General features: G+C 35.3%; 1 protein-coding gene and 1 pseudogene across 2 annotated transcripts in view; one reads left to right on the plus strand and one right to left on the minus strand.

Annotated features, from left to right (window-relative positions):
- Window positions 1-15,611, plus strand: part of PRKG1 (protein kinase cGMP-dependent 1) — a 1,124,480-nt gene that overhangs the window by 142,447 nt on the left and 966,422 nt on the right. For both annotated transcript variants that reach the window (XM_033130095.1, XM_033130094.1), the window contains exon 2: window positions 10,918-11,084. In XM_033130095.1, the coding sequence (XP_032985986.1) occupies window positions 10,918-11,084 (167 nt within the window). The remainder of the gene's footprint in view (window positions 1-10,917; window positions 11,085-15,611) is intronic.
- Window positions 246-773, minus strand: LOC117036271 (60S ribosomal protein L23a-like; annotated as a pseudogene).

Consider the following 15,611-nt stretch of genomic DNA (forward strand, 5'->3'; position numbering starts at 1 on the left):
AAAATGCAGAAACACGGAAAGGCAGTGTGTAGAGTGCTTGTGCTACAATCCCTACCTCTTTAATAGCACCTTCACATCTGTGGGTAGGTCATAACCCAGCCACTCCATGAAAGAGTTCCCTGAACTTCTGGAAACCACTGCCCCAGGAATATTCTGGAATCACTGCCTTCTGTCTTCTGTCCTCCCTCTGCATCTCTCTCCCTCTTTTTTTTTTTTTTTACAGTGAAAAACTTTTGTATTTACAATTAGCCAGCTGGACTTGGTTTAGATGATCCCAATTTTTTGGCAACATCCGAAGCATCATGGTCGTCAGGAGCCAGTGGAACCTATGCCTTCTTCTCTCCATCAGGCCTGATCGGGGTGTTGACCTTGGCCACGTTAATGTCATGGATATTCTTCACAGCCTGTTCGAGCTGGTGGTTGTTGGCTTTGACATCCATAATGAACACAAGTGTATTGTTGTTTTCTGTCTTTTTCATGGCTGACTCGGTAGTTAGGAGGAATTTGATGATGGCATAGTGGTCAAACTTGTTTTTCCTGGGGGCGCTCTTCCGAGGATATTTAGGCTGCCTTCGGAGCCGCAGTGTCTTGGGCCTTTGGAAGGTGGGTGACGTCCGGATCTTCCTTTTTTTGTGGCTGTGGACGACTTTCAGGACTGCTGTCTTTCCCTTCAAAGCCTTTGCTTTGGCTTCAGCTTTGGGAGGGGCAGGGGCTTCCTTCTTCGCTTTCGGCGCCTTCTTCGTGAAAAGGGTTTCCGAGACCCGTTCCCCCATGCATCTTTTTGTTCCATCTGGTTACCTCAGGTAGAAGAGCCGATGTCTTGGGCCCGCTTCTGCCTGAACTCCCTTTGGATTCTTTAAGCTCTTTATCTCCAGACCTCACTTTTACTCAGTACTCCATAACCTCAGCAACGAACTCACCTGCCTTCTATAGCCTGTCTCTGACTTTGGGAACCGCAACCTGGCAAAGCCTTTACGTTCCCCCTTTGACTGGCTGGAGGCATTCAGACACTGTTAGATAATGTCCCTGCAAATGTGTTATTTGCAATTCAACTATATTTCATATTATAAACCCCGTGTCTTCTGCATGTATTTATCATACTCATCTCCTTGGCTTCATGGCCTGCCTAAACTTCTTTATGGCTTCTCGGTTTCTTTTTGTCCTTCTCTCACTGTTGGTTGTGATCTTTTTTCACAAAGGATACATTTTTAGAAGTGATTTTTCAGATTTGTAGGTACGGCTTACTTCATAAATACTGTACTTGTGTCAGCAGCAACTCTAGGTCACTTTTTAAATCACTTTGTGGATAATTATGGTTGTGGTATAAACCCATGAATCACTATAGCTTGTATTTATCTGCAGTGGCTGAATTTGAACCTAGAATTTGTATGTTAGAAAAATGATAAATATTAACTCTTTGTCACTGAAAGGGGACAAGTCTTTAAAGGACAGCCTGGTACAAGTAGATAAATAGTGGATTCAAGTTATAAAATCATATTTATCTTCCTCCTTCCCTTCCACCCTTTTTTCCTACCCTCTCAGTCTTTTTCAGTAAAAATTTAAGGTATCTAACTCATTAGATTATAATGCATAAACCGATATACTAACATGTTTTGTTAAGTTTACAGATCCTACATATTATATTTCTACTGTAATAATGTAGAAAGCATTCAATGTTTAGTATCTTATGTTCAGAATTCTTTGAAATATATCTATATTATAGGTCATTAATTACATTAATTACAAAATGGTGACATTTGGTAGTTTTTGTTGGGATATTCTATTTTTATCCTACAAGCACAATGAGTTTCCTTTTTATTTTGAATTCAAATACAGATATTACCTAAATTGATAGTACATTTTTGTACACTTTGAACATGACAATGGTTGAAGGTATGAAGAAAGAGAGACACAGAGACTATGAATGTGTATCTGAAAAGCAGTTATTTCAGTTTGATAGTCACCAGACCTGAGTTCTACTCTAATCTCTAACAAACTTGGCAGGCCTCTAACCCCTTGTGCCTCTGTTTTCTTAACTGTCAAATAGGGATAATAGTAACATCTGTTCTGCCTGCGACATAGGTTTGTGGCAATAGTAGAATGGAACGTTCGATGTGGATTTGGCTTGAAAGCATGAAAGGGTCTGTTCAGATGAAAGATCATATTTTTTTGAAACGTGGCTTTTTTAGTTTTGCAGAATTAGAGATAGGTGAGAAGAACATCTGCTTTCGGATTTTATAATTGGGATACTATATTCAAATTACCAGTACAATTTAGCATGGTGGGCTTAGAAGTCGAGCAATTTAGTAGAGCGTGGCTTAGAAGTCAAACGGACTTATCTTTTTGAATCCTGACTCTACCTATCATGCACTGGTTGCACAACACTGGATAGGCTATACTCATATAACTGCTCTGAGTTTCAGTTCTACCCTGGCAAACATAGCAAGTCATTGTGAGACTTAAATGGGGTAAGGGTCTTCGTTGGGGAACATTGAGTAACAACTTAGCAAATACCAGTAGTAGTGGTACTACTACTACTGCTACTACTGCTACTATTACTATAATGATGACTCATGTTGTCATTATTGGTTTATTTCTCACTTTGGTTAAGAAGCCTGGAAACCAGAGAGCTTTTACAGCTAGGAGCATGATTGTTTGGTTTTAATATTTTAGTTACTGAACATTTTTCTCAATATATATGCCATCTCCCTTCAGGCAGATACAGTGTCAAATGTGTTAAAGCCTAATGTAAACCAAGCTGTTTGGAGATGAAATTGAACCAAGATCATCAAAGTAAATGATCTACCTCCTAGGACCTGCATGTCACTATAACAAGGCTCTAATTTTCTGGAAGCATCACCAGAGGAAAGAATGAATGATCCAAGTCATAATTTTCAGCCAAATGAAAGTATACACATTTTTATTTTCTGGTGGTGGTGGTGGTGGGGGAGGTGGTGATTGGTAGAAACATGTTATTTTCCTGACGCTGAATTCAAACAAATGTAAGGTAATTTATCCCAAAGATCAAATATGAGAAGCATCTGAACAACTGAATTTTTCTAAAATGATTCATTGATGATCAATTTTAAAATCAAGCTATTGCAATAATTGAAATGACAATGCATAACACATGGTGATGAAACACATGGTTTTCAAAGGACAACACAAAATATCATGGTACCAAGTCCACCCTGGGCATCATGGGTACCATGGGCAGGATCACCCTGGGTGGTGAGGAACTTAATGGATGCTCACAGTGTGATCACGTTGACCTTGATGGAAACAAGTGAATTCTAGGAGAATTCAATTGTTTGCGTATTTTGAAAGTTAAAAAATTGCTTCAAAACATCATATTGCAATATGCCAAATGTTTTCTTTCCAATCATTGCTCTATTTTGCAGTTTAAATATCTAAACTTCAAAAATAGTATTAATTCATAATCAGGCCACATGGTTTTTACCTTCTGTAATGTAATGTGTACGGTCTTATTTATTCTCATGAAAACCACTTTACAGCACATGTCGGAAAGTCTACAGTTCTATGATACGAAAGAGGAGCTTACAGGATAAGAGTTTTATCTGGGCTCTGTTGGAGACCGCCTTACTTTAAGTTAGGCTCCCTAGTTGAAGTAGTTGTAAAAGGGATCTCTGGAACACTGAATGACTTGAGCAGTTGACAGGGAAACTTCAGTACTGACTTTTGGATATTAATGAAAGCCTACAAAGAACATTAATTTTCTTTTCCTTTAATTAAGTCTGCGCCATCTGTTAACATCTAACCAGTGATTTTGAGAGCTACTTAGCATTGGTCCTAGTCATTGAGAATAAGGTGAACATATTAGTTCAAAAAGAGAAGCCTTAAGGGATATTTTTGTAAACAAATGTTTTATGGGTTAGCATCTTCTACTTGCCCCAATCATTGTTTTTCATCAGAGTTATGATATCTAAATTTCATTCAGATGCTCATTTATGTTAGAATTACATAAAAAAGTTAGAAGGAAAATTGCATTTGGAAATTATTTGATGCATGTAATAGACAAAAGATCGATATCATTAGTCACCTAAGAACTATGTCGCTGTCATATATTTTGGCCTCGTGATTCCCATGTTTTGTATCAAATACTGATTCTAAACATGGATGCTGCAAATAGTTTTGATTTCTTTCTGACTGTTTTTGCTATGAGATTTTATTAGCTATGGTAGTTGATTGATGTGAAAATACAGTCTGAAACTTGGTAAAAACTGATTTTCAGTTTTGAGGAAATATCTAAATTGGCCAATAGCTTTGTGGGATTAAATTTTATCTTTGAAAAATGTGGGCTGATTGATATTTCTTAGCTCCGCCAGCTTATGCCGACCTACAGAGATCATTCAGGAAAGCTGTTAGACAAGAAATAATACCCACTGTTTGAGCAGAATCTTAACAGTTGGGGCAGTGAGAGGATTACTCCAAGAGTTTTTCTTGCCTATAGGTTGTGAATCAAATATTTCCTAGTAGATAGGTAGAGTTAACCTGCTTCAATAACTCCTGGAATTAGAAACTCTTTTTTTCTTAATTATTTTTTTTAGTTACAGTTGACATTCAATGTTATATTAGTTTCATGTGGACAGTGGTTAGACATTTATGTAATTTATGCAGTAATCCCCCCAATTAGTCTAGTACCCACCTGGTACTGTACATAGATGTTGCAACATTACTGTCTACATTTTCTATGCTGTACTTTATATCTCCATGACTATTTTGTAACTACCAATTTGTATTTCCTGCAATGATTTCATTTGCGTAAAAGAGCTCTGCACTATCAATGGGGGTTTGGACTTCTGAATTGCCAACTGCAGAGACTATACTGTAGATCAAGGTGACCTTGAAATTGTATTGACTGCTTTTCCTGTCATTTGAACCTAAAACTAACCATTGAGAGCTAAAGAGATTTAGTGAGGGGTTGTTTTTTGTTTTTTTTTCCCCAAGCAGTTGATTATAGAAGTTTTCTACTTTAGCTGATTTTTATTAGTAGTAATAATTTAATAGCTCTGACTATTTTTTAAAGTACCTGGAAGTCTTTGTCAAATGAAGGGATCACATGTTAACTTTCACATTTCTGGGCATGGCCATTTGAGACATATCTACTGTTGCCTGGCGTGTGTTCCGGGGAAACTAATCTAAAGAGAGGAGTGCTTTACAGCCTCTGGAGATAGCTTGACATGGAGGTGAGAACTTATTCTCTCCTAATATGTGAAAGTTGCCTGAGAGACCAAGTAAACATAAGATTTATGAGACAGTTCCAAAGAGTTTCACATATAAAATTCGTTATTAACATGATAATAACTTATGCTTTTAGTATGCATTAATTGTTGAAATGCATGACAGAAAACATCTATGAACTCAGTAACATTTAAATGTAAGTTTATATTATTTATTCTTTATGTCTGATATATTACCTGCAAATCATACCTCCTCTTAGAGTCCTTCGCTAGATTCCTAACACTTTAGAATAAAATAAAACTCTTATCACAGCCTTCAAGGCCCTGTGAGACCTGACTCCTGCCTACCTTTGCAGTCTCACTCTCCTATCCCTTTCCTTCTCAGTCACTCTGTGTTTCAGCCACACAGGTCTAATTTTCTGATCCTTGAACAGATCAAGATCATCTCAACCTCTGGACCTTTGTATGTGTCTTTTCTTTTACCTAGAATGCTCTTCTCCATGATCGTTGCATGGCTGGATCCTACTGTCATAAATTCGCAGCTCAGAGAAGCTTCCTGACCACCCAATCTGAAACAGCCTTGGCTGCCCTTCGAAGTAACACAAGTGCTATGTAGATATTGCTAGCCAACTCTATGATAACCACAACATAGAATATCATTTTATTAATGTTGAGAAAACTAATGAGACTCTGTTTATTATTAGTGAATAATACTGGCTCGCTTGCTAGAGAAGTAGTGCATACTTACATTAGAATGTCCCATTTTTACCTAAGGTTGTGTAGAAGACAATTTCCATCAAATATCCTTTTGTTTTCTTTTCTTTCTTTTTTTTTTTTTGTCTATTCAGGAACTTTCTCTGCAATAAGCAAATGAAAAAGAGGACTTTCCAATTCACTTTCTTAAAACTGAAAGTTTGGAAGACCTGGTGCTAATCCTGGCATTAAATTGTCTGTGGATATTATACCACCTAATGAAATTCATGAGGAAGGAAAGGATCATCATGTTGGTTACAGCATTTATAAATTAAGGCACACTAAATTCTCAGGGTGTTAGAAAAATAATCTAAATCCAGTGATGTGCTGGAGCCAACTCATGTAGCTCATTAGAACTGCTTGTTAGACTTTCAGGGATTTTACAAGTAGGTTGGCTTAGCATTGGTAGCTTGAAATTGACTGTGGTGGGAGTATTTATACCATGGAAATTGGCAAACACTACAAACCACGGCTTGCCCCCACCCCCTCCACCGAGAGCCAGTTCACCCCCACACTATTGTATATAACCAATATTTCAGAGACTGACAATGTGATGACGACAAATCAATAGGGCTAGCATGAAATAAGCAAGTGACTGTTATGGATGTTTGGATTTAAAAAGCCACAAATTTGGGGCATGGAAAAATAAAAAAGCGTTTTAAAAAGTAGATTATTTGTTCGCAGAAGCAGATAGGAAGGATCAAAAAGCAAGATCTTTGTACTTTTCTTTCTCCCAGGTCAGGCTGCTGATTCTTTGCAAAATGTTGTTAAAGTATATACTCTCAGAACAGATAACCCCCTTCTGGAACTTGTGTTAGCAGCTTTCCCAGCTTGCATACTGATAACACAGCTCAAATGATCACACATGTAGCATCATATTTTAGTTACAGTGAGTGTTTTAGACTGTTTCTTCAGGAAAGGAAAAAAGATTCAAAGAAGAATTACGTGGGGGCTCTGATTGATTATAATGTCTAATGTTGGAGCAAGTGGAGACTGATGAGAGAGTTGACCTAAGGTTTCAAGCCCTTGATTGAAAAGGACTTAAGGGAACATTACACAAAGAGGCAAGGCTTTAAGTATAACTCACTGACAAGAACATCTTTGAGTTATACTGCACAGAGGTGCAAGATTTCTATCTTGCTGTCAAGGCAGAGATGGATTATTTGTGACATTTCAGAGGCAACCGTTATTGGACAATACCTGTATGCAGGCATAAACGATATAACATAGGTCCTCTATTTCTCAGTGTTTTAAAGTGACACAAAAGCACACATGAAAGCCTCCAGTTTGTTTCTTCAGAGACATGAGATCAGATGTCCTCCACTTAACATGAAACTCGAGAAGCAAGAGCATCCTTAAATTCCCCTCGTCCCCCTCCCCACTCGCACACTTTCCATAACCACTTGAAAATGTGGATGATTCTAAGGGATGACTGTGTTAGGCCTCGTTGTTTCACCATTTTGATGTCTTCATAAAATAGGTTAATAGTACTGTTTATGAGAAGAGAGAAACTGGTTTCCTTCAATCTTCTTTGGACTGAACTAATTATTTTCTTGGAAGAGAGCTTTATTTCTAATCTTGTGGCATTTCTAGGGCTTAGATTTTTAATGGAGCACTATTAATATTTCCCAAAGGATAAGATACCATCTGTAGCTAAACATGCTGGGATTCCGGGATTGATAACATCCAGTCTTTGTTATATTAGAAAATATGAACCCATTGTAGGCCACATTCTCTGACCCCAGCAAAATAAAGGAATTTTGAGTAAAGGGAATAATATCAATTTGATTAAAATTAATTTCCTGAAGATCAAATAAGTCCTGGTATTTGGGAAAGTAATCCTAGAACAATAGAGCTCAGGAGTCACTTAAAGTGCTACTGGTATTCTTGAGGGCAGGAATTGTGAAGTTAATTAAGAAAGGAGAGCTCATAAAATCATAGATGGGGACAAAGTTTTAATCTTGTGTTGAAGAGTCAAGAGAAACAACTCTTTCCCTCAGGAGACATAAAGTTTTGGCAAGCCCGATTGAAAAAAAAAGAAAAAGAAAAAGAAAAAACATGCAAAAAAAGTATAAAATGAAATAGCCCTGTCACACTAAACTAAAAGTTTCACAAACAGACTTTTTAAATAGAGCCTATTCTGAAGTCCTTAGCCACTAGCCATTCGTCACCATCTCTTTATTAGGTGAAAATTCCTGCTGTTAGTATTTAAACACAGGCCATATGGAAGAGAATCTGTTTAAAAGAGTAATACTGAATATACAAATAACAGTCAACCAGTATTAAATGAGTAATAGATTATTATTTTTCTTTTTCTTCATAGCACACTTTTCATAAACTACCTTTAAAATGAAAGGTTTTCAGTGTAAAATAGCATTCCCATTGTAGATAATTTTATAAATGGAGGAGAGTAGAAAGAAAAATAATATAATTCTGTCACCAAAGGCAACTGCTGCCAGCATTTTATTTCCCTCTGATATTGTTGCAAGTTTTAATGGTATATTCTAGTCCTTCCTTTCCTCTTACTGCTGCTGCAATTAATACTAGTACCACCTTTACCACCCACCATTTACTGAAAGCAACATTATATTTTCACTGGTTCTCTCATACAATTCTGTAAGGTTGGTAATTTTTAAAATTCCATTTTACAAATGATAAAATGGAAATTCAGAAAAGTAAAACAACCTGCCCAAGGTTTAATAGGTGGCACTGTTTGGATTGGGTCCCAGATACATCTAATAACTTCAAAGACTATTTTCTTTATATTTCATTACACACATACTTTCTTAATCTACAAGTAATTCTGTGTCCTGCTTTTTCAGTTAAAAAATAGTGTGAGAATTTCTCCATATGATTTTTTTCATAAATGTAATTTTAATTGCGTTATGCCTGTCCTTTTTAAGAATAGTTTTCATAGTGATGACTTTTCAATTGTTTTCATTTTTTAAAAAAATTATTGGGGTGACAATTATTAGTAAAACTATATAGATTTCAGGTGTACAGTTCTGTATGTTTTCATTTTTATGTAGAACTTTCCGTTACTTAAAACTAAATCGTTATAAAACATAATGTATATACAGTAGAGTATTACTCAGCCAGAGAGAATGAAAGCTTACCATTTGCAATGATATGGATGGACCTAGAGAACATTATGCTAAGTGAAATAAATCAGATGGAGAAAGACAAACCATATAATCTCACTTACAAGTATGTGGAATCTAAAGAATAGAATAAATGAGCAAACTAATCAGAAACAGTTTCAGAGGTATAGAGAAAAAACAGGGTTGCTAGATGGGAGGGGGGTGGATATGAGGGAGAAAGTGAGGGGACTAGAAAGCACAAATTCGTAACAAGATTGCCGTAGGGATACAAAAGACAGTTTGGGGAATATAATCAATAATGTTGTAAAGATTTTGTAGGTATCCGATGGACATTTATCTTATTAGGGAGATCACTTCATGGGCAGGGTAGATGCCTGATCGTTGCAATGTACCCCTGAAGCTGAATATCATCTGTATGAATATAATGAATGTCATCTATAATTATATATTCATATATATATAGTCACAAGATGTGGAGAACAGCATAAGGAATAGAGTCAATGGAATTGTAACAACTATATACGATGTCAGAGGGATAGTAGACTGGGGGAGGAGGGTTATCACTTTGTGAGGGGTGTAAATAGGTTAACTATTACATTATTTTGTACACCTGAAAATAATAAAGAAACAACAACAATAAAACATACTGTGTGAAGGCTAATACAGTTAGACTGAGGTCTAGATGAAAAGCCACCCAAAAATGGCAGAGCTAATGCTTTAGTCAGTATTTACAACTGCAAGTCATTTCCCTGAAAGTCACTTGCGAAGTAAATGTGGACAAAGACCAGCTCGTAGTCAAATGCTTTTGAAGTTAAGACTTTTCATATACGATCCCAAATGCATTGCTTCCCCTCTATGTAGCTAAGGTCTTTGCTTTCATCTTATCCAGTTTTTGACTTCTTTGACAGTACTCTGATTGTGTTCCTCCTGACAAAATACATTTTGGTTTCTGTTCGCTTTGATTTTTATAACCTTAGGAAGTCATTTGGCGCTTATTATCCCAGTGAATCAAATTATCACCATCTTTTAAGTTCTGCAAAACTTTCCTGTTAACCACTGAATCCCAATTATAGAATTTGTAAATATCTTTCACACTGACTACATGTTTAATCCCTTGTCTAAATCATGTTGTGTTTGAAATATCTTGTTCAGTACAGACTTATCTTCCTTATTACCTCAATTTTAGTTGGTGAAGAAATAAATATTCTCTACAGAAGGATGAGGTATGGGTAAACAACTGTCAAATTTCTACCAGTTGTTTCAAACAGCGAGTTAGAAATCCAATTCTTACCATTTTTTTTAATCCAAAAATTTTTTTGAGCACCCATACTATAACCAGTATTGTGGTAGACACTGGGCAAACAGTAGAGAAAAAAATTAAAAATGATCTCTCCCTTCATGAAACACACAGTCTAGAAGAGGCATAATACATCCTGATGTCCTTTTATAATATATAAACATAATAATAATAGTGTTCTATAACATTTTGTATTTCGTTCAGATTTATTCTTAAACTAAGTTTCAAACTTCAATTTAAAGTATTTGTCCATTGGTTTCTCCATAATCTTTGTGGTTAAAAAACAGTCTAAAGCAGATATGGAATTCTGTGATTTGCTTATTTGTTTGTCACATATTCATTAAATGTCACACATTCATTAAATGAAATACTTAAAGGAAAGTTTCTCAGTGCCTTTCCTGTGTCCATGGAATTGCTTTGTTCTCAGGTCTTTCAGAGAATTATTGGATTCCTAACAAGAAAATGCATTGGTAATGTGCTGGAACACTGTTTGGCTCTGCTAAACCTCACAAACTGTGAAAGCACTTGTCAGATGTGCCAGTAAATCTTCCCTCTCTTGCACTAGGTCCAAGGATCTCATAAAGGAAGCCATCCTTGACAATGACTTCATGAAGAACTTGGAGCTGTCACAGATCCAGGAGATTGTGGATTGTATGTACCCAGTGGAGTATGGGAAAGACAGTTGCATCATCAAAGAAGGAGATGTCGGATCACTGGTGTATGTCATGGAAGGTATGGCTTATAACCCTGATCTTTTGACATTCAAATATTCCCTTTTATCTTATTAGCCTGCAAACAGATGACACGAGACCATTCCATTTTTACCTTTTTTGTTGAGAAACAGTTTGAAAAGAGGTGGAACACTGCTTAGATATTAATTGTATGAAGTGCTTGTGTTTGGAATATTAATATGAAAATCTCATATTTTTTCAGACATCAGGCAAGTATGATAATGTGGAAGAAAGCTATTTACTGTACTGAGTAAGACCGTACAATGTCAGATCACTGAGCAAGCTCACAAAGCTTTAGTGGAAGCTCAGGTCTATTGGAAGTATTTTTGGTCAGATAATCAGTGTCTTCAACTCTAGCTTTAACTTGCAGTATATGACTACATTTTCTGCTATGATGCTTCCATAAAAAGAGAATGTTTTCAATGTTTTATATGTGTATGATAGAGGCAAATTATAAAGGTTGGATGGCATAGTAGCTGCCTAATTAATAAGTGATAGCTTGTTTCAATAAATCTTGGACAAACTAAGATAGAAGCTGCTTTGAAAAAAACTGGCACGCATTGTGTATATATATATTATGCTTAGGTAAATTTTCATAATGTGTACTTGGAATTTATAATGGCATGTTTTCCTTTCATGGGAAGAAAGAAACATGAAATAATGAATGTTGATTAGTGTTAAAGTCACTAAAATGACCATAATCTTATAAAGTGATGCTACTCTGACTCCAAGCTATAATTCTAACCAGTTCAATGTAACTTGGCTGATCTTGTGCTAATACCCTTATATCAAAATAATTAAAAAACAAAACAAAACCCTGTCCTTTAAATATTTATAAGTGTTAATTGAGGAAATGTTTCATTTTTTAATTAGTTTTTTTTATCAACACATTCAATCTTCTCAAAATTTAGATAGCAATGTTCTTGATATAGATGGATTCTTTTCCATCTGTGAACATTAATATTTATAAAGGGTAGCAACTAGAGCAACAATGGATAATAGCATAGAGAAGATCTTTCACACACTTGCTTATTATCAAGACATTCAGAAAAACACACAGGGAGTTTACATGGAAATTGAGTCCAATTTTTCCTGTCTCTCTTCAGTTAAATGAAGTTTTCTTCATAAAAGACTTGTCTTACATGTGCCTTAAGTGATTTTTATTTTAGCCTGGGCAGTGTCCCAAGTATTATTGCATACCTAAATGCCAAAGTTTCTCATCATTTTAACAAAAGATAATAGTCATATGGTAAGATTTTACTAATTAGGATGACTGGGGGAAATCATCTGAAGGCAGTGTAAATATATTATCATGTATTTTCAAGCAAAATGACTTGTGTGACTCTCAGATACGTAAAATTGCTGGCTAGTAGAACTTTCAGTTTCAAGTTTTGATCAGAATTGTTTGGTATTAGTTTAAGTCAGCTGAGTAAGTAGATTAAGTTGCTAAGGCTGTTCACGTTTTAATTACGTTTTCAAATGCCTCTTGCGAAATACTTGAATACAGTTTATTTTCTTAAATGGATAGACATTGGCCTTAATTATGATATAACATTTAATATTCCCACACTCTTGTCCTTCCCCCTTTTTTATGGTAAAGATACACTTCACTCTACTGTCATCCAAAATAAAACAAATTCTGATTTACTGATTCAGAATTGGTGATGTGAATAAAACTTCTTCTTTAGAAACCTTACCTGATATTTGCATATTGAAAAATGTCTAATTCGTACCCATTAACATGGTTGATTTGCTTAGAGATACTGGTTTTGAGCATTTTCTGTAATCCTCACGGAAGCAGATAGATTACATTTTTTACATTGTGGAAGCACATAGATTACATTTTATTTTCTAAAAATGACAAGTGTGTGTTTAGTGTTCTTTGATCATTGGCTATTTTAAGTTAAACTTTTAAATAAAATCGTGATTTTTTTTTTCATGAGGTGCTTGTTAATGATAGCTTTTATTAAGTACTTACATATGCCAGGTACTGTTTAATCTCTTTATAGGGATTAAAATTTTAATCCTCATAACAACCTTAAGAGGTAGGTATTATATCAGCTACATGTTAGTAGATGAAACACTGATGTGTGGATACATTAAATAACTTGGCCAAGAGCATACAAACAGTATGTGATGGTGAAAATCTTGCCTATCTGGCTCCAGGGTCCCCACACCTAGTGTCTGGGCAGTGGTAACTTTGAAAGTATATAGATTAGAACTACTGTCACTACATATTTATTATCCCAGTTTTGGGAACTTATATAAGATGCTCAGCATTAAACCATAAGATTAAAAAATAGTTTTGTGATTTGCAAGAAAACAATGGAAGTTGAATGGCAATAATTCAAAAAGAAAATAATCTAAACTTTTCCTATGAATACCTGTTAGTCTTTTCTGGACATTGAACTACCTACTACCTTTTCTATAGATCATCTCTCATCTATTCCTCTCCTCTTATTAGTTCCTTTTTTCTTATTGAAAAATGTCTGTGATTTGGCTTAATCTTGGTCCACCTCTGTGTCCTTCTTGTTCAGGACTAAACTCTGCTGTGTACCTTCAAGTCCCTATTTTTTTATGTCTACAATCAATAGCATTGATTTTGTTTTTCTCACAGGTTTAAAAAAAAATAAAGAAGGAACAATTCTTTCAGTTCATCACACAATGGTTACTTGAATAGGAATTTTGTATGCTTATGTTAAGTGATTATTCACCTCAACTTTCAGGGACTAGCCTTATGATGCTGTTAATTGCACTGAGATTTCACTTTTGTCTCTGAAAACTGGTCATCCACTTCCTTTTCCAATGAGTTGGACGATACCAGGTCCACCTGTTATGCTGATGTTTGCCATTGTTTATTCTTCAACATGGATATGAATTATACTAGCCACCATTAATAGTAAATTTACACAAATTCATACTTCATTTCTATAACCCCTGACCCCTGAAATATTTTTCGTGTCTTTATATAATTAACGATATACTGAAAGCTGACAATCAAAGGAGGATTTTATATAAAATTGAACATTGGTGATGAATGCCTCACCATGTGAGGTGGCATTCAAAACACTACTTGAGAGTATGAAGATATGGAATTCATTTTCATATAAATTAGCCCTCTCAGTAGATTTAACAGATCATTTTGTTTTCCCATATCAAGTGTTGCATTTTGGCCTTATGAGTTTTTCATGTTAATCTGAGAGCTGTCTTTAGAATAGTTGAGAAACCAATGCACTTAAAGTTATTTTTGCAGTTCCTTTACAAAATCAGGCTTATAATGTTAATGTTGAAGAGAAAACTTATGTCTTGCTCACATGAAAACAAAACAAAGCAAACATCTATTTATACAAAATTATAAAGAAAATCTAGAAGTATTAGGTGTGAATATTAAAATATATTTCAGTTTTGGAGTCAACGGCAAAGACAGGGAACTGAGATTTAGAAGGCATGTGGAGTATCATTTATTTTGGAGTGTCAAGCGTCAAAGAATACTTTAATATACTTGAGCAAGTCTAGGAAGCATAACACGTATTTCAAAAAATTGACATTGTTTCATGTATAGATGGAAAAGTTCGGAGGAAAGGATAACTGTTTAAATGCTGAAACCGTGTCACAGGAAAAGGGAATTATTATTCAAGAATCTAGATGGCCAAAGAAGAAGTGCAAGTTATAGGGAAGTAGACTCTAGAATTAATATTCCAAAAGTGAAACGAGCATCCTGATGTGATGGCAGGAATCCCATCGCAGGAGGCATTCTAGCAGTGACTACACAGCATCTACATGAAAAAACTTTGGGTGGGTGAAGGAGGGATTGATTCCCTGTAGCTGAATTCTAACACACCTTCCAACCTTTCGCCAAACTCCACGATTCTGTCTGTGAGTCCATGAATGAATATCCTGAGTTAGCTTATGAAAACCCAGTCTTGCCACTTGAAAATCTAACCCCTACGTGCAATGTGCATGTTTACTTTTGAAAGTTCTTTTATTTTATATTATATAAATCTAACAATAGTGCATGCATTCTGCTACTTAATTTTTGCTGTTTAATATTATCTTCTGTATACAACCCAGTTTATTTATCCTTTCTACTATTGGTTATACTTGGATTCTTTTGCTCCTGATTACTAATGATATTGAGCATCTTTTTATATGTTTATGTGCTGTTTGTGTTTCTTCTGTAACGTGTCTGTGGTAGTCTTCCATCCATTTTTCTGTCGGTTGATTGGTTGACTTTACACCTTTTGGAGCTTAATCCTTGTCAATTACATGTATAGCAAATATCTTCAATCTATACTTTGTATTTGATCTTCTTTGTGATGTCTTGTGATGAACAGAAGTTATTAATTTTGATGTAACCAAATATATCTATCTTGTTCATGGTTTGTGCTTTTTGTGTCTTTGTAAGAAATTGTGGAAGGCAGTATTTCTCATTCCCATGTATGTCTGTATGTGTATATGTGTCCATAAATGCATGAGAGTAAGTTAGGTATGCAAGGTATTATAGATTAAAGAATACATCCACAGTTAT

Source organism: Rhinolophus ferrumequinum, chromosome 16 (genome assembly GCF_004115265.2).
Source record: "Rhinolophus ferrumequinum isolate MPI-CBG mRhiFer1 chromosome 16, mRhiFer1_v1.p, whole genome shotgun sequence".
Classification (NCBI taxonomy): Eukaryota; Metazoa; Chordata; class Mammalia; order Chiroptera; family Rhinolophidae; genus Rhinolophus; species Rhinolophus ferrumequinum.